At 38.9% G+C, this 20,677-nt stretch overlaps 1 protein-coding gene across 17 annotated transcripts in view; it reads left to right on the top strand.

Moving 5' to 3' along the window:
- The window catches only part of LOC135775928 (alpha-2,8-sialyltransferase 8F-like), a 1,056,838-nt gene that overhangs the window by 421,089 nt on the left and 615,072 nt on the right, over positions 1 to 20,677 (top strand). Inside the window, exon 3 of one of the 17 annotated variants that reach the window (XM_065286514.2) lies at positions 7,476 to 12,083. The exons of the other annotated variants lie outside the window; for them this stretch is intronic. Coding sequence (XP_065142586.1) covers positions 7,982 to 9,028 — 1,047 coding nt within the window. The 5' untranslated portion in view covers positions 7,476 to 7,981 and the 3' untranslated portion in view covers positions 9,029 to 12,083. Of the gene's footprint in view, positions 1 to 7,475; positions 12,084 to 20,677 lie in introns of those variants that run through there. 17 annotated transcript variants of the gene reach the window in all.

The raw sequence follows: 20,677 nt of genomic DNA, 5'->3' as shown, positions 1-20,677 counted from the left end.
CATACCTGGTAAGGAGATGGAAATCTGGTTACAGATACCTCAAAGTAAAATGAAATTCATGATGCTATAACAAAGATATAGCATAATGGGGGTGCATTTCTAGATATCGAAAGTCCCGTCTGAATCTTCAACACATCTCCTTAAATAACCAGAGAACAAAGCTTATAGGAATTTGGTACTGATAGGTTGTTGTAAAACTAAGGGCTGTCCTTAATTTGTATACAGTGGGTGATTGGTTTATGCTTAGAATGGGAGGTGTCTGTAAACATTGAATGAAGTTTCACCTATACTTTAACCCTCTGGGGTCCGACCATTTTGGTTCTGACATGCTCTTACATTTGGTCTTTTTTCAGTTGCTTTAAAACATAATAATGGCAAGTGTCTTATACCACTGTGTTCAGCACAAACTGGGCTAAAATATTATATGAGCTACATGTATGTACATGTTTGTATTTTTGAGAGAAAAAGGTTTATGCGTGGTTTTTAAAAAAGCAAAAATTTTACGTCACTGATATAAGTTCACAAAACCAATACTAAACATGTTTTAACAAGACTTTCCTAAACAGAATCTAGTAGTCTAGAGCAGTGCCGGCGCCAGCCGAGCGCTGGTGAGGGGGCGTCTAAAATACCAGAGGGGGCGATCACATGAATGCATATAATTCCCCCAGCTAGAAAATACATAGGTTTGGTACATTAAGTTTTAAAGTGTTATAAACAAACATCTCTGTAATACAACCACAAAAACTACAGCTATAGTGAGCAACGTACAGAGCTCTGAACAATACAACAACAAAAAAACGCATACCTAACGTCACATATTAGCACAACACTACTCATTAGAAGTTCAGACCCAGAGGTAGAAATACATTTTACGTAATGGTGGGGGGCAGTGTTGGCAAATAGAGTTGATGGTTTTCAGCCCAAAAACGGTCCAAACGCAACATTTTATCAACATTTTGGTTCAATTTAATCATATAACGTAGTTATTTTAACTGCCACAAGTAATGCACCAAGCTAGCGATTAAGCAGCTAGAGAACCACAATAGCAAAATGGCAATAACTCGTTTACATATACAGCTATGCTGTAGGATAGGCTAATTCAAATTCGTTAATTATAAATTTAACAATGTCTGTTTTTTATCTATTTACTCCTGATAAACAGGTGTGCGAGAGAGAGAGATCGTACCTTTAACGTTAAATGCAGAACAATAATAGGCTGTTGGTTGTACGTTGACTTGCAAGGATGCTGAAGAACATGAACATCTGAACTTTTCAAAACTATGTACAGTCTGGCTGAAGTTCATGGTGCCCGAATTGACTTAATGACAGCCGAATATTTGGATCTTTGCACCTGAAATGCTCCGATAATTCATCCACGCCACGGCATTAATTGATGTGTGACAATCCGGAGTCCGGTTTGTAGAACTTCCAATGCTATTTTCCATATATCCATTGCTACAGGGCAGGCCCAGGTCACTCTCACACTCCTGTCTGTAAATTTTTATATAATTTCCCACTTCGACATCTTGATTTCCCTCTGAGACTCAGAACGCGGGCTCATTGTCGGCGTGCCTCAAGCCGTCAACACAAACTTGTTCAACTTCAGGCGCGGCTGCAAGAACCAACAACCACATGACGTCAAAGTACCGCGAGAACGATTCGAGAAATCATACTAAGTGTCGTTTCGTCTCGCGGCATTTTGACGTCTTCGCCTGATGAATTCGAACAAGCCTATAGGCTATACATGAGTGGGCGTGTGTCACGGTAGAATACATGCACACTTGTTTTTTTGTTTTGTTAAATAATTAGACTTTAAAATTCCCTTTAGGAAGACAATACACAAGGCAAACGTGATTTTTAAATAGCGCATTTTATCATTAAAATCCCATTCAACATTAATGGTGATCTGAGGGGGCGGGATAGTGCCAGTGAGGGGGCGACGCCCCCTCACGCCCCCTCGTGGCGCCGGCCCTGGTCTAGAGTTTTTTCTTTAAAATTATGTGAAAATCATCCTGCCTACTGATTCACATAAACCAATATATTGATTTAGAAATTGTAAGACACTTTTTGTTTAGAGTGGCCATATGCAAGAAGGATTGATTGACAGCTAGCAAACAAAGGCTCGCATAATGAGGCAGGAGGGAACTACAGTAAAGAATGTGAGGACAAATGTATACATGTTTGTTTGAGGTTTATTAAGAAGTTAACAATATAATCAAAATAGAAGTGAAGGTCAGTGGGACATTCTCAGTTTATTTGGGAACACACCCTATTCAAACACTTAATTTGTATAAGAAACTGATAAACAACAGAGCTGTAAACTTCATGTGGCTCATGTTACCATATAACTTTATGTCAAAAAAGTGTGAATATGTTTTTCCACTTCATAGTTTTGTACTGATGAGAGGGATGCAGACCTGTAAGAGAGTTATGAACAGCTGTCAGCATAAATTGTCCACAGAAATACCCTTACATACATAACTGATGGGTAAATGATAGCACTACATTCAGATAAACTATCATAAACTAAACTAGTATATCAGATAAACATCTGCAATGATTAGTTATATAAAAAGCTGTTTTCAGATGACTGTTTTCAGATGCCCATCCCCTTATCGTCTAGCTTCTGTTTTAAACGCATTTCTGTAAGCGAGTATGAACTTTAAAAACACATCGCATATGTCCATGTGCGCGAGCTCGCGTATCCGTGGAAACAACGCGGAGCTCATAATAAAACAGTGTCGCGTGTAAAGCGCAATGTATGGAATGCGTTGCATGTAAACAATATCATATTACAGCAGATCCCCCAGTGCAGCATTACTCAAAGTTGCCATGAAGGATACGAAAGTGAATAACTGTGTCTAACACTGTACAGCATGTAACAATGAAATCCGCCATTACGTGATCACGGGCGAACTCGTTTGTAAACAAGCATGTAAACATGGAATCATATTACAGCACACACTTAAAAGATACAGCAGTGCAGCATTACGCAAAGTTGCCATGAAGGATACGAAAGTGAATAACTGTGTCTAACACTGTACAGCATGTATCAATTAAATCGGCCATTACGTGAAATCACGCGCCCTCGTTTGTAAACAATGCGAAAGTTTTTAAATCCGAAGCGTGCAGTCTGCTGAGGTTGCTTGTGTAGGCTGAACTGCACAAGCCATAACATATTACATGATAGCAAATATAAATGAAGACAAATGACTTACAGTTTCTTCAGGAATATATCCTTCTCCATTGCGTCTTCCATTGTTCTTCTTCTTAGGTAACGTTAAAGATAAACACTTCTTTTCCTCAATGTCCAGACATAAATGAAGATATTCCTCACGTGTGTGTATAAAGTTTATAATCCAAACATGCGGTAAAGTCTTAAAATCTGATAAAACTTTACGCTTTGTTTATTATTGTTGGAACTGTTGGTCTCTTCATTACCATGTCAACAGCCTGAGGGCATGACCACATTAGAGATAATGAGCTCAGCCAGGAAAAACGGTACTCTCTTTACTTCAACGCAGATTATATAAACAGGAAATAATTGTTTTTGATTATAATTAGCTTGTTTAAAAGTAGACATTTCAGGCTTTCTTTGGATATGTGTATCATGGTTGTGTGACGAGTATTCGCGGAGTTTCAACTGATTTTTGTAACGTGATTTGAGAGACAGCTGGCGGAGACAGAAATGTCTGAATGCGCACCCTGTTTATTTTCTTTATTTGACAAAAACACAAAGATCTCTTGTTATTGTGAATGTACACTAAATAAAGAGGACCCTTCAGAGTTTCAAATGATGTCAAACACGTAAGTGTTTGATTATTAATGATGGAGTATTTTAAGGTGATTCTGCTATGATAAGGAGAAAACACGTCAAAACGCGTCCACGCGTTTTTGGACCCCTGGGGGTTAACATTAAATTCTGTTGTTATATGAGTGACATCATTGTAACCACTTGCAATGAGATATTTCAATAGAAACAAATAAGATCAGTTTTAGATTCTTTGTGCATGTAGAATGTGGCATTTCATATACAGTTTGCTTTGAGAGAATGAGAATACAAATGTATGACGCCCTAAGGTGTGGTCTTCGAAAACCAAATGTGCTCTCGGTAGGAAGTCCACTGTGAATCTTTATTCAGGAAATTGTCCTACAATGGTTAGGGTTTTTGCAATGTACTGTTGTCTTTTTAATTTTACTATTTGGAGATTATCCCAAAAAGGTGGTGTTTTTAATAAATTTGACTGCCTTAAAATGTTTAATACATGTGGTTTTGCATAATTTCTAATTACATTTTAACATAAAGTTAATCAATTTGTTGATAAAAACATAAAAAGGAAAAGTAATGGGGAAAAACATGTTTAAAAAATGTAGTGCTTAAATGATTTCTTACGGCATAGAAAAACACGTTCTCATATTATTCTGAAATTTAGTGGGGTGTAAGGGGCCTCCAACATAAATTTTGCCTAGGGCCTCCAAATATCTAGAACCGGCCCTGTATTTACATTTACATATTTACAGCAGTAGGCTACTAACGTTAGACCATGTGACTTACAAGCGAGGAGTATGTCCATCATTCGTTCCAATCCATTACAATAAAAATCTGTCAGGTCACTTTACAGTGTCAGTCTGTGTATATATGTTGTTTTAATTGATTGACGCCTCAGAATTCTGCAGTTATAGTTTAACAGCGTTTTGTGTCTTACACACTTGACTTTACGTCCCGAAGGCAGTCGCTCCACCCATCTTCAACAAGCATGTGAAGCATATGACAAAGTACACAGAAAAAACGGATGACATCACAGTAGCACGAGAGCGGTTTGAAAGCTTAGTCTCGATTCACTCTTGTGGTACTTTGATGTCACCTGCTTGTCGGTTTTTGCAGCGTGGCATAAACTCAAACAAATCTAATGTCTGGGTTACATGTTGGATGACGGCGAACGGCATAAACTCAAACAAATCTAATGTCTGGGATACATGTTGGATGACGGCGAATGGCGCGTCAACAAACAACGCGTGCACCCCCCACCCCCACCCCAAAAATGCTTTCTCAACGAATCTACACGATTCACGTGGGTGACCTGTTTTGGCTTCAAAACGGCAAATTTAGCCGAAAGGTGAGGGATTCTCATGCCTGAATGTTATTCATTTAGCACAGTGGTTCTCAACTCCAGTCCTCTGGGCCCCCCTCCCAGAATATTTTAGATATCTCCATATATAAAACACCTGATTCAGTTCATCAGCTTGTAAGTGTGTTAATTAAGGAAACATTTCAAAAATTCTGGCAGGAGCCTGATGAGTGGATTCAGGTGTTTCATATAAGGAGACATCTAAAATGTTCTGGGAGGGGGGGCCCGAGGACTGGAGTTGAAAACCACTGATTTAGCATATTGCAGGGGCGTAGACACGGGTGTGCCGGTGCCACCCACAGTGGCAGCTGGCACACCTAAAAATGGAGGCAGATTTTTTATAGTCTCAATAAAAAAATATTTACTAAACTTGGGCTATTGTTGTTTACTTCGAATACATATATACTTTTAAAATCAACCCTTTCACGCGTAAGGTAAAAATATTTTAACTGACCACTTGTGTCCATGGCAACGCATTATGATTGTCACGTGACACAGTGCAGATGTATGCTACAGTATTCAATTTATTTTGTGTTTCTTTTTTTATTAAAAATATTCACTAACTTGCTTACCATGTATACTATCTGACATTCCGATTCTTCATTTAAAAACCTTTATAAATGATCTTGATCTATAACAAGATGAGCTCTGCAGTTCAGAGCGAGAGTCCTGTCAACCGGATTTACAGCACCTGAATTCCCTAGTTTCTCCCGAAATACATGAAAGAAGTTGCTGTTAAACATGGAAAAGAATAGAGTATAAGCCATAAGCCAGTATTGTATTCTAAATTATTTTTAACTTTAATTATTGCTTTGTTGAATACTATATTATGTCAGTCTCAAACATGATTCCAAACAACAATACACAAAGTGTAATAATAAAAAATACAATGTTTTATATACAATATTTTATTTTAAAATGAATGAGGAAAATTAAGTTGAATCCAAGCTTTAGAAAAATTAAGTCAAATTAAGCCTTAAGAGGGTCGCACACCGGAAGCGCAGCTCAGTGCCGTGCCGCGCAGCGCACCGCCGCACCATTCGAAAAAATGGAACACATTGTTTTCTATGAGTATACGCACACCGGCGCCGACAGGTGGCACCTGTCTACAGCGCCCGGCTACGACTCAGGAAGTTGCTCTAATGTCGTGCCACAGAGCGCCACTCACATAGTTTAACATAAAATATAGGGCTTTTTGTGCAATTGAACATACACCTTAAATAAAAAAATCAGCCCCTTTACCTTTGGTATTACGGGATGTTCTTGAATGCTTTGCATTGATGTGGTACTTTAGAGTGGACTAACTCCAGAGTTATATGCAAATTCCTTGGTGCAGACATTGCAGACAACTTTATTTTTATCATCACTTCCATCATGCCGTTTTTAAAAGTTTATGTTCTAATCAATGAGGCTGCTCAAAAGTTCTGAGCTCGTCCACTTTCAAACACTTTCAACCACATTCAGAGGTAGTCGAAAACCCTTTCGATCGGATTGCTTTGGTAGTGTAAACGAACATGTGGTTGAATGTGTTCAAACAGCCACAGGTCACCGCATTCTCTCCACCCATTTATCTAATCTGAGGTATTGAGCACAATGTTTTACATCTTTTCTGGCACTAACCTATTTTTTATGGTAAATGGCACGAACAGTTCATTAGTTAACATTAGCTAACTACATTAGTTAACATTAGCTAACTACATTAGTTAACATTAACTAATAATGAACTGCACTTATGCATCATTTATTAATCTTTGTTCCTGTTCATTTTAACAATTACTAATACTTTGTTAAAATCTTGATAACGTTAGTTAATGCACTGTAAACTAACATGAACAAACAATGAACAGCTTTATTTCTATTAACTAACATTAACAAAGATTACTAAATACTGTGACAAATGTATTACTCATGGTTTGTTCATGTTAGTTAATGCACTATGTAAAAGCCAACAGAGTAATTATGCACTTTAATTATTACTTTTATGCATTTTAATTACAGCTATGCTATAATGTTTTATGTTTACAACATCGAGCCTTTATTTTGGCAACCTCAGAAACCGGAAGTGTAGTGACGTAATTCAGTTTGGAATAACGGCGGAAAAAAGACGAAAGAAAGTCTGAAAGGTTCATGGTTAAAACGGTAAAAAGCACGGATAATCTACAAGGTTTAGCTTCGGTCAAATGGGGAACAAGGTTAGTAAAGTTTACAAAACGTATATTCGAGCTACTTAATGAATGTTATTGTGAAATGTATAATTTAACTTAATGTTTACGGATTGAAACTAATGTAAGGAGCTGTGTTACGGTTGAAATGTAATGTAATGCATGGTTTATTTGTTTTACTCAGCTCTTACGTTGGTTGATGACACGGAGAGCAATTAAAATCATTTAACCATCAGTTCTGGCCTTCTCAATATTGACTCGATGCTACAGTAAGAGCTTGACCACCGCTACAGCCTGCACGACGTAGTTACAAGATTCAACGGCAATACCCGTGACGTCCAGCAGGTGGAAGAAGTTGGTCAGAAAATGCAAGATTTCAACTAAAAGCACTCAAAATGGAAGGATCACAGGCTGCTTCAGTAAGTCAAATGGACGTAAATGAACAGATCACAATTTTACAACAAGAAATTCAAGATTTAAAGAACTCGCTTGAAGCTGAAAGGGAGGATAGACAAAACATTAAAGATTCAATCACATGCAAGGAACAAATTTTAGCAGAGCTTCAAAACAAAGCTCAAAGCACATCAGAGTTACCAAGACGTTCTGAAAGAGTTAAAGTACAAACGGAAAAGATGATAAAATATCAAAGGGAAGAAATGAGTAAAAGGGAAAAAAGACTAACAACTCTTTATGAACAATGGAAAACACGTACGTGAAACAAGAGAAAAGTTAAAATCAGATATCACAGACAAGGAGATGTCAGAACTTGCAGATATAACAGAGCAAAAGAGAGATGATGTATTACAGTTATATTCAGAAATAAGAAACCAAATGGCACCATCATCTGACATAAGGAGGAAGATTGATGCATGTGATGCAATAACTCATGACATTGTAAGGATAATTCTGGAAAGATTAAGTGGTGTTGATGAGGAATTTGATGCAGAGCGCGAAATAACTCGTTTACGTGAACTTTTAAAGCATGATTACGCCCAATCCATATACGGCTCAACCGCAGCATCAAATCGCAGCCAACGGTCCTCAGCTTCACAGCTCACAGCACAACGAGCCGCCGCAGCAGCTGAGCTAGCTGCAAAGGAGGCTGAATATGAAACTGTACTAGAGGAATTAAGACAACAGGAAAAGATAAAAGCTCTAGAAGAGGAACACAAGAAACAAATGGCAGCTCAAACATCTGAGTTAGAACGCTTAAAAGCACAGAAGGACGTGAAAGCAGCTCGAGCTAGGTTTGAAGCATATGACAGAGAGTTATCACAGGTGAATGATGTACAGTCAATAAAAAGTGAACAGGTGAAACCATACTTCATACCCAAACACCCCACAACAGCACTTTCTTTCACTCCTGCGCAGACAACTCCACCTAACGTCACTCAACTAGCTCAAGCCATACAGGACAGCATTAAACTGAACAGACTTCCCACGCCAGAACCAACAGTGTTTAGTGGTGAATCACTAAGCTTCATTGAATGGAAATCCACGTTCATATCACTGATTGAACAACAGGGCATCTCAACAGCAGATAAGTTGTACTATTTAAAGAGATATGTAACGGGCCCAGCTCGAAAATGCCTTGAAGGGACTTTCTTCAGAAACGATGAGGAGGCATACAAAGACGCTTGGGACAAATTGAACCAGAGGTACGGCCAGCCATTCGTGATACAGAAAGCATTTAGAGAAAGGCTAGCAATGTTCAGCCTAGAGATGCTAATGGACTGAGAGCATTTGCAGATTTTATAAATGCATGAAGAGAACCAAAAACTGTTGCACAAACTACCAGACTGGATAAACGCAAGATGGAACAGGCAGGTAACAAAGACTTTATTGGAGGGTGGAGAGTTTCCAAGTTTTAGTGCTTTTGCCTCCTTCCTCTCGCTAGAAGCCGAAGTCGCCTGCAATCCAGTCACCTCCATTCATGCACTTCGCTACACTGAAACAAACAGCAACAAAAGGTACATCAAAGGAAACAAGGCAAGTGTATTTAACACAAATACAACTGTAGAAAGTGATAAAAGGATGATAACAAAAATACCTAACGGCTCACCATGCACAATGTGCCAAGGCACCCATCAACTTCACCAGTGCCCTGACCTCTTGGAAATGTCCTTAGAAAACATAAGGAAATATGTGAAAGACAATAGACTTTGTTATGGTTGTCTAAAACAAGGACACACTGCTAAGGACTGCAAACGCCGCCTCACATGTGAAACTTGCACAAAGCGACACCCAACGTGTCTTCATGATGAAAGTTACAGGAACAGTCTGCAACGAGAAACATATGTAAAAACAATCAATGCAACTCAAGGTAACTCACCTGAAACAGCAACAGCCATGTTACTTAACGTTGCCAGATCTGAACAGTCAGTCAGCACTTCAATGATTGTTCCAGTGTGGCTCTCGACGACCACCAACCCACTCAAAGAAAAACTGGTCTATGCGTTACTGGACACACAGAGTGACACTGTTTTCATTAATCAGGATGTCACGCATGAGCTGCAGGCAGATGTTTGTCCAGTGAAGCTGAAACTCACTACTATGATGGGTAAAAATGCAGTTGTAAGCAGTGGAAATGTGTCTGATCTTTTAGTGAGAGGTTATAACTCAGCCACAGTCATAAAGGTCCCCACTACGTACACAAAGGATTACATACCTGCTAACAGAGAACACATACCTACCTGTGAAACAGCCAAACAGTGGAGTCACTTGCTACCGATAGTAGACGAGATCCCTCCACTGCTCAGTTGTGAAGTAAGTCTCCTCATAGGTTATACTTGTTCTAGAGCTCTTGCACCCAAACAAGTAATCTTAGGCAAAGAAAACGAGCCCTATGCCATTCACACTGATTTGGGATGGAGCATAATTGGCAACTCGACACCAGACCGCGAAACAGACATGGCGAGCAGCCTCTGTCACCGAGTCACTGTTAAAGAAATCCCTCCCTCCACTCCAGCAGATGCAATACGTGCTCTGGAAAGAGATTTCAAGGAGATCGACAGAAATGAAAGGACTGTGTCACAAGATGATTTAATATTCCTTCAGAAGCTCGAGCATGGCACAACATGGACTGAAAATGGACATTTTGAAATGCCATTAACATTTAAAGAAAAAACACAAATGCCAGATAACAGACAACTCGCTGAAACCAGACTGAAACCAGGCTCAAAGACAAATCAAATACACTCACAACTGTGACTGAAAGACAAAACGCAGAGACTGTGATTATCAAAGACCTGCAAAGACACGCATACCAAAATGAAATAGAGACATTAAGCAAAGGCAAACAGCATTCAAAGAACGACAAAATGTACAACTTGGATGTCTTTTTGGACAAGGACAATGTGCTCAAGGTGGGAGGAAGGGTCCAGCACTCATCGCTGCCCAGCTCTTTTAAACATCCAACAATCATACCGAGAGAACATCACATCACAAAACTGATAATTGCTCACTGTCACGAAAGGGTCAATCATCAAGGAAAGGGCTTCACAATGAACGAGATACGAAGCAATGGCTATTGGATTCCAAAGTTGAGTCAAACGGTTGCATCCTACATTCGCCGGTGTGTGTTTTGTCGGAAACAAAGGAGACCTGTGGAAGGACAAAAAATGAGAGACTTACCCACAGAAAGATTTGAACAATCTCCGCCTTTCACATACTGTGGAATGGACGTTTTTGGACCGTTCCTGACCAAACAAGCAAGGAAAGAATATAAAAGAGCTTCTGCTCATCTACGTGAGATGAGGTTCGTCTTGCAAAAGAGGCCAGCAAGAAATATGAAAACCTCAACCCCTCTGCCTCCCCCAGGACAGTTCGTTAAGGAGGACCTGTATGCACAAAAACAATGGCTTCAAATACAGTACTTGCTCGAACAGTTTTGGAGCAGGTGGAAAAAAGAGTACCTGCAGAACATAATGGTCAGACAAAAATGGCACAAGCCTAAAAAAAAAGAAAAAAAATGTAAATAGGAGACATAGTAATGGACAAAGATGAAATGCCACCACGATCCCAGTGGAAACTTGGAAGGATATTGGACACTGTAAAAGATACAGATGGACTTGTCAGAAAGGTCAAAATAGGCTTTGCAGACAGAAATCTTACCACAAAGGGTCAACGTGTGAACAAAATGTCTGTAGTAGAACGCCCAGTTCATAAGTTAGTTCTACTACTAGAAGATTCTGAATAGTAAATTTACAATGCTTAAGTGTATTGAAAGTTAAAGTTGTAATATGCTTACAAGGTTATTTCTATATTTTGGTTAAGTAACTTGAAGAAATTATTTGTGTTTTAGTTGTGTAACAGCAAATAATTTGGTGGGAGTGTAAAAGCCAACAGAGTAATTATGCACTTTAATTATTACTTTTATGCATTTTAATTATAGCTATGCTATAATGTTTTATGTTTACAACATCGAGCCTTTATTTTGGCAACCTCAGAAACCGGAAGTGTAGTGACGTAATTCAGTTTGGAACAACGGCGGAAAAAAGACGAAAGAAAGTCTGAAAGGTTCACGGTTAAAACGGTAAAAAGCACGGATAATCTACAAGGTTTAGCTTCGGTCAAATGGGGAACAAGGTTTGTAAAGTTTACAAAACGTATATTCGAGCTACTTAAGGAATGTTATTGTGAAATGTATAATTTAACTTAATGTTTACGGATTAAAACTAATGTAAGGAGCTGTGTTACGGTTGAAATGTAATGTAATGCATGGTTTATTTGTTTTACTCAGCTCTTACGTTGGTTGATGACACGGAGAGCAATTAAAATCATTTAACCATCAGTTCTGGCCTTCTCAATATTGACTCGATGCTACACACTAACTAATGTTAACTAATGAACCTTATTGTAAAGTGTTACCAATGCAGCTCTTCACATGTTTGTAAATCCTTTATCTCCTGTTTGTTACAAATAAAGTATTTTTACTTATGCAGACCTTTTTAGGTAAATTATTCTTATAAAAAATTACAGATTACAGTTATGCATTATGCTTATCAGACTCTTATTGGTTTATTGTATGTTACGCCCAAAACACACCCATTACTCATTACGAGAATAGGAACAACCCTTTAAGACTGTGCGTTAGGCACATAGACCATTTGTCCTGTCGTTAAACTAGCAAATGCACTTCGCCTTGCACTTTAAACCATGCGCTTAGATCATTAAAATAGGGACCCATGTCACTCAGGGGTGGTTCCCGGATATGTATTAGACTAATCTTAGGGACGTGAGATGAAGGGAGAGAGCATCTGAATCGTTAACAGACGATTCAGCTTTTGGGCTAAAGGGCCACTTTTTAGGCTGTAACTAAACTTATATGACTACAGATGAAGGCGGCATCTTTTAAGGTGCCCATATTATGATAGCTTTACCACAAGTTAAATAGGTGTATGAGTTCCATAAAGCAGGTTTCAAAAGTTGTTTGCTCGAAATAGCTTGTAGGAAAAGATTGTTACCCATCTCTAGTAGCCTCTGTTTCAGGGCAGTTCAGATTGTGCCGTTTTGAGCTAGTCTTACATATTTATGAGCTGCTGCTCCTTTAATCACGCCCCACTACTAACGTCATGTGCGCGTGCATAGTGATATCGTGAGCAGTACAGACCATACTGTGTTATTATTTTATATATTATTATTATTAATGGTTTATGTTGCCAACAGACAAATGAAGCAGAAAAGTATAACTAATAAGTAACGTAACACTACAGGAGAAGAAACTCATGACACACAATGATTCCAGAGTAAATTGTGATGTAGCAGTCTCAACAATAAACGCGTTTTCCCTGGACAATACTAAACTATTCCAGTTATAAAACATTTTCAAACGCATTATTTTCGCAAATTACAGAAATTAAGACCCGGCGGGGGATGTATACTGCTTGTGGACCGCGTGCTAATTGCTAAAAGCTAGCGGGAGGTCCGGACCGTTACTCACTCTAAAAGGACTTACTAACTGGAGCTGCTATGTGCATCAGTTGGCTTTCCACGGAAAAGGCAGCATCAGACATTGCAATAAATAACAATCCACTACGCCTACACTCGGAAAACACCTCAATAAAATCGGGGCCTGAATTTTGGTGCACCTTTGCAGGTTTCCTGCAGGTTTCACAGGATTTTTGCATTATTAGCATGTAAAAAACATTTCTACTGTCTTTGAAGCATGTCTATGTTCTTTATGCTCTGTGTTGAGTATGATTTCACTAATAATAAACATACATTTCCATAAAGCATCTATATTTTCCCCGCCCATGTTGCTTAGAGTATTTAAAAACTTGAAAAGTATTAAATAAGGTAAATAGAACAGATAAAAATGTGCGATTAAGTTGCGATTAATCAGGAGTTAACTCATGACAATCATGCGATTAACCTAGATTAAATATTTTAATCGATTGACAGCCTCAATTTTGACATTGAAATATGTTTTACTGTTTTAAAACTGGACAAACATTTTATTTAAGGCTTAAAACATAAAAATGGAAGGTTGTAAATCATTGTTTGCACTAAGTCGTATAGCTCAGGAAAGTTATAACCATGTTTTTTTATAAGTCTTGAATTGGGGCAAGACAAACAGAAACACTGAAACTGCATCCAAACCTTTTTAGTACATAAATATATTTATTACAAATCAATACAGATAATTTCTTGATTATCCACCTTATTTTTGACGTAAATGTGGCGGTGCCATCTTTGAGCTTTTTCGCTTAAGACTTCCGGTGAGCCATTAAAGCTAATGGTACAACTCACCTTCAGGGTTTATTAATAATTATTTTTTTATAATAATAATAATAATATTAATACTAATAAATAGTAAAGTATTCAATAAAAATATGTTTTTAAATTTTTTAATCTCTATTTAATTTAATTTAATACAATACATGTAATATATTTTCTCTCATCTATGTTCTAACGTCAAGCTTACTGTCAGGTTCATGTCATGAAAACATCTTATCCAATTAAAATCGTCTGTCTCTATTAAGGCCCGGTTAGCTGGCTCATTCAATGGTTAGGACTTCATGAATCCCATGGAAGGCCAAGCTATGTGTTTTGGTGTGGAGAGTGACGGGCAAATAATAATGCCATAAAACACCAAAGAAGAAGAAGAAGTCCTAATCATAGACCGTTAACAGTCTAATGGCACGAATCTCTGCGTTGAGAGTGGTTGAGGTAAATGGCGGAAAACGTGATTGACGTTGTGGCTAGCTTGATAGGGCTAAGATAGGGCTGAGGTAAAAACGAAATTACTTAAGCAGGTACTCGTGAAGAGCGTACCGGGAGAAGCGCGTGCAGAGAAGCGCTCACAATGTGCGCATATCCGATGTGAACACGAGAAAAATAATGGGTTTAATTATACTTTCACTTCCTGACAGTTTCACTTGTTACGTGAGGATAGTAATGACTGACAGATGATGCCGAATTATAAACAATATAATTACCTAACTAAATCTGAGAGAATGCAAAAACGAAATATTTTTTCCATCATATACCCGATGGGCAGGGCGGAGATACATTTTGGTAGACCGACAAGATTTCGCAATAGCCCCAGGACCTCGGGGCTCGGGTTAGCGATTTTGCGAGCCCTTTTTATATTATAACAGTTATAAGCCATAAGGAGGTGCACTGAGAACGCAGGGTGCTATATTTTCCCTTATGAAAAAAGATTAACAAGCTATCCTACAGCTAAATATATATTTACAAAAAAACTAAAATAAATGAAAGATCCCAGGTGAAAAAGTAGTACACTTCCATAGTGTACTTAAAGTGCTTTATTTTCGCACACTAATTTTGTACTTAATATACTACAAATTTATATTTAGTACTTCTTAAGATGTTCTTAAAATCATCTAAGTGTACTTCACTTTGCTATTTTGAGACACCATAAATATGAACTAAAATGTGCTAAAAATGTATTTAAAAAATTTATTTAGATACCACTTTTAGTAAACTTGAACCCATCTTTGTATGAAAGTTGAGTTCAAGTTTAATTCAAGTGTTAAGTAAATACATTTTTTAATACAGAGATAGTATGTTAAAAATGCATTTTAGTTCATATTCATGGTGTCTCAAAATAGCACAGTGAAGTACACTTAGATGATTTTAAGAACATCTTAAGAAGTACTAAAGATGAATTTTTAGTATATTAAGTACAAAATTAGTGTGCGAAAATAAAGCACTTTAAGTACACTATGGAAGTGTACTACTTTTTCACCTGGGATCATAATTTAAGCTTGTTAAATGCAAATTTACAGAGCCTCTGTCATTACAGAGCAGCAGAGTCTGTATTTGTGTTGATCAGTTAAAGTAATTAGGGCCCGAGCACACCGGGGTGTGAGGACCCTATTGTTCTTCAAGGAGTTATTATTAGGGCTCGAGCACCGAGGAGCAGGCCAGAATGGCCTGCACCGTAGGTGCGAAGCCCTATTGTTTTTGCTCGGATTATTATTTTAATTTTTTTAGGGCCCGAGCACCGAGGAGCAGGCCAGAATGGCCTGCACCGTAGGTGCGAAGCCCTATTGTTTTTGCTCGGATTATTATTTTTATTATTTTTTTTTTTTTTTTTTTTTTTTTTTTAACACTTTTGGACTTTTTGGGGGCCTTAACATACTCGAAAACTCTTGAAAATTGGCACAGATGTCAGAGTCGTCCGTCATCGCAGAAATCCAAAGGCTGGAACACGGGCGTGGCACAGGGGCTCTGTAGCGCCCCCTGTAATGCAAAAAAAAACATTGATGCACAGATCGGGCAAAAATTTACGCACATGTACGAGAGTTGGTACGCATATAGATCTCATCGACCCGAACAACTTTCGCCCTCTAACATTTAAGCTCCGCCCAACAGGAAGTCGGCTATTTTGGATTGTTTCAAAAATGCATTCGTTGAACTTTTAAATACTCCTCCTAGTGGATTCATGGGATTGACACCAAACGTGGTGATCATGATGTCCAGACATTGTACTTGCTAAATTGCGAAGGGATTTTTGATATCTCGAACGGTTCTGCCATGGCGAGGCGATGAATTTATGGCGAATTTAGAGAAACAGGAAGTGTCTAATTTCTAAGGCAAAAAATATCTTATTGTGATGCCATGCAGGGTGTTTGTTCGTCTGAAGATTTCGATCGCATCGATGTGCCTATTGTGACTCCCGGGTATAGCGCCACCACCAGGCGCCAGGAAGTGTGTCAGTCGCAAAGCTGGATTTTTTTGACAATTCCATGCTATGTTCTTTTAAATACTCCTTCTAGGATATTCATGCAATTGACACCAAAAGTGGTCAACATGATGCCGAGACATTGTAGATGATAAATTGCGAAGGGATTTTTGATATCTCAAGCGCTGTTCCCATGGCAACGCGTCAAACTTTACTTTCATTTTAAAGGCATATTTAAGCCTTTTAGTTGACGCCGATGTTCCTTTAATATACTCCTTCTAGGATATTCATGCGATTAACACCAGAAGTGGTCAACATGATGGCGAGACATTGTAGATGATAAATTGCGAAGGGATTTTTGATATCTCAAACGCTGTTCCCATGGCAACGCGTCAAAGTTTACTTTCATTTTAAAGGCATATTTAAGCCTTACAGTTGCATGCAGTGAACTTTTATATACTCCTTCTAGAATAATCATGCAATTGACACCAAAAGTGGTCAACATGAAGCCGAGATATTGTAGATGATAAATTGCGAAGGGATTCTTGATATTTCAAACGCTGTTCCCATGACAACCTGTCAAACTTTACTTTCATTTTTAAGGCATATTTAAACCTTACAGCTGCATGCGGTAAATTTTTAAATACTCCTCCTGAGGAAATAATGTGATTGACTCCAGAAGTGGTCAACATGATGCCGAGACATTGTAGATGATAATTTGTGAAGGGATTTTTGATATCTCGTACGCTGTTCCCATGGCAACGCCCCAAACTTTACTTTTATTTCAGGCATATTTAGGAATTCTTGGCGTGCTTAGATTAACCTAAACATTGGCACACACATCAGAGTTGTCGGCTGTTCAGAGTGGACAAATAGATCAGACAAAGGCGTGTCTCTTTAGTGGCTCACTAGCGCCCCCGTTTGTCTAAAATGTGGGGTTTGTCTTTTACCTACAGTCCCCAAATGGCTCAGTAACAACATTAAATAGCCCACTGATGTTTACCCACTTGATGCCCTTGCCCACCGTGCATCGTTTTCTCGGACGCATCGTGTAGCGGTAAAAAAACGTGCGAGGGCCCGCCATTGCTGCTTGCAGCTATATTTTTTTTATTAGGGCTCGAGCACCGAGGAGCAGGCCAGAATGGCCTGCACCGAAAGGTGCGAAGCCCTATTGTTTTTGCTCGGATTATTATTTTTATTATTTTTTTTTTTTTTTTTTTTAACACTTTTGGACTTTTTGGGGGCCTTAACATACTCGAAAACTCTTGAAAATTGGCACAGACGTCAGAGTCGTCCGTCATCGCAGAAATCCAAAGGCTGGAACACGGGCGTGGCACAGGGGCTCTGTAGCGCCCCCTGTAATGCAAAAAAAAACATTGATGCACAGATCGGGCAAAAATGTACGCACATGTACGAGACTTGGTACGCTTATAGATCTCATTGACCCGAACAACTTTCGCACTCTAACATTTAAGCTCCGCCCAACAGGAAGTCGGCTATTTTGGATTGTTTAAAAAATGCATGCGTTGAACTTTTATATACTCCTCCCAGGGGATTCATGCGATTGACACCAAACGTGGTGAACATGATGTCGAGACATTGGACTTGCTAAATTGCGAAGGGATTTTTGATATCTCGAACAGTTCTGCCATGGCGAGGCGACAAAGTTGTGGCGAAATCAGAGAAACAGGAAGTGTCTAATATCTAGGGCAAAAAATGTCTTATTGTGATGACACACGGGGTGTTTGTTCGTCTGAAGATTCCGATCGCATCAATGTGCCTATTGTGACTCCCGGGTATAGCGCCACCACCAGGCGCCAGGAAGTGTGTCAGTCACAAAGCTGGATTTTTTTGACAGTTCCATGCAATGTTCTTTTAAATACTCCTTCTAGGATTTTCATGAGATTGACACCAGAAGTGGTCAACATGATGCCGAGACATTGTAGATGATAAATTGCGAAGGGATTTTTGATATCTCAAACGCTGTTCCCATGGCAACACGTCAAACTTTACTTTCATTTTAAAGGCATATTTAAGCCTTTCTGTTGCATGCAGGAAACTTTTAAATACTCCTCCTAGGATTTTCATGAGATTGACACCAGAAGTGGTCAACATGATGCCAAGACATTGTAGATGATAAATTGCGAAGGGATTTTTGATATCTCGAACGCTGTTCCCAATGCAACGCGTCAAACTTTACTTTCATTTTAAAGGCTTATTTAAGCCTTTCAGTTGACGCCGATGTTCTTTTAAATACTCCTTCTAGAATATTCATGAGATTGACACCAGAAGTGTTCAACATGATGTCGAGACATTGTAGATGATAAATTGCGAAGGGATTTTTGATATCTCGAACGCTGTTCCCATGACAACGCGTCAAATTTTACTTTCATTTTAAAGGTTTAATTAAGCCTGACAGTTGCATGCGATGTTCTTTTAAATACTCCTTCTAGGGAAATAATGTGATTGACTCCAGAAGTGGTCAACATAATGCTGAGACATTGTAGATGATAAATTGCGAAGGGATTTTTGATATCTCGAACGCTGTTCCCATGGCAACCCCCCAAACTTTACATTTATTTCAGGCATATTTAGGACTCTTGGCGTGCTTAGATTAACCTAAAAGTCGGCACAAACATCAGAGTTGTCGGCTGTTCAGAGTGGACAAATAGGTCAGACAAAGGCGTGTCTCTTTAGTGGCTCACTAGCGCCCCCGTTTGTCTAAAATGTGGGGTTTTTCTTTTACCTACAGTCCCCAAATGGCTCAGTAACAACATTAAATAGCCCACTGATGTTTACCCACTTGATGCCCTTGCCCGCCGTGCATCGTTTTCTCGGACGCATCGTGTAGCGGTAAAAAAACGTGCGAGGGCCCGCCATTGCTGCTTGCAGCTATATTTAGGGCTCGAGCACCGAGGAGCAGGCCAGAATGGCCTGCACCGAAAGGTGCGAAGCCCTATTGTTTTTGCTCGGATTATTATTTTTATTATTATTATTATTATTTTTTTTTTTTTTTTTTTTTTTTTTTTTTTTTTAACACTTTTGGACTTTTTGGGGGCCTTAACATACTCGAAAACTCTTGAAAATTGGCACAGACGTCAGAGTCCTCCGTCATCGCAGAAATCCAAAGGCTGGAACACGGGCGTGGCACAGGGGCTCTGTAGCGCCCCCTGTAATGCAAAAAAAAACATTGATGCACAGATCGGGCAAAAATGTACGCACATGTACGGGACTTGGTACGCTTATAGATCTCATCGACCCGAACAACTTTCGCCCTCTAACATTTAAGCTCCGCCCAACAGGAAGTCGGCTATTTTGGATTGTTTAAAAAATGCATGCGTTGAACTTTTATATACTCCTCCCAGGGGATTCATGCGATTGACACCAAACGTGGTGAACATGATGTCGAGACATTGGACTTGCTAAATTGCGAAGGGATTTTTGATATCTCGAACGGTTCTGCCATGGCGAGGCGACAAAGTTGTGGCGAATTCAGAGAAACAGGAAGTGTCTAATATCTAGGGCAAAAAATATCTTATTGTGATGCCATGCGGAGTGTTTGTTCGTCTGAAGATTCCGATCGCATCGATGTGCCTATTGTGACTCCCGGGTATAGCACCACCACCAGGCGCCAGGAAGTGCGTCAGTCACAAAGCTGGATTTTTTTTTACAGTTCTATGCTATGTTCTTTTAAATACTCCTTCTAGAAAAATCATGCAATTGACACCAAAAGTGGTCAACATGAAGCCGAGACATTGTAGATGATAAATTGCGAAGGGATTTTTGATATCTCAAACGCTGTTTCCATGGCAACGCGTCAAATTTTACTTTCATTTTAAAGGCATATTTAAGCCTTTCAGTTGACGCCGATGTTCCTTTAAATACTCCTTCTAGAAAAATCATGCAATTGACACCAAAAGTGGTCAACATGATGCCGAGAGATTGTAGATGATAAATTGCGAAGGGATTTTTGATATCTCAAACGCTGTTTCCATGGCAACGCGTCAAACTTTACTTTCATTTTAAAGGCATATTTAAGCCTTTCAGTTGACGCTGATGTTCCTTTAAATACTCCTTCTAGGATATTCATGCGATTAACACCAAAAGTGGTCAACATGATGGCGAGACATTGTAGATGATAAATTGCGAAGGGATTTTTGATATCTCAAACGCTGTTTCCATGGCAACGCGTCAAACTTTACTTTCATTTTAAAGGCATTTTTAAGCCTTTCAGT

Source organism: Paramisgurnus dabryanus, chromosome 21 (genome assembly GCF_030506205.2).
Source record: "Paramisgurnus dabryanus chromosome 21, PD_genome_1.1, whole genome shotgun sequence".
Lineage (NCBI taxonomy): Eukaryota > Metazoa > Chordata > Actinopteri > Cypriniformes > Cobitidae > Paramisgurnus > Paramisgurnus dabryanus.
Note: the sequence above shows the minus strand (reverse complement) of the source record. Positions and strands in the feature narration are given on the sequence as shown.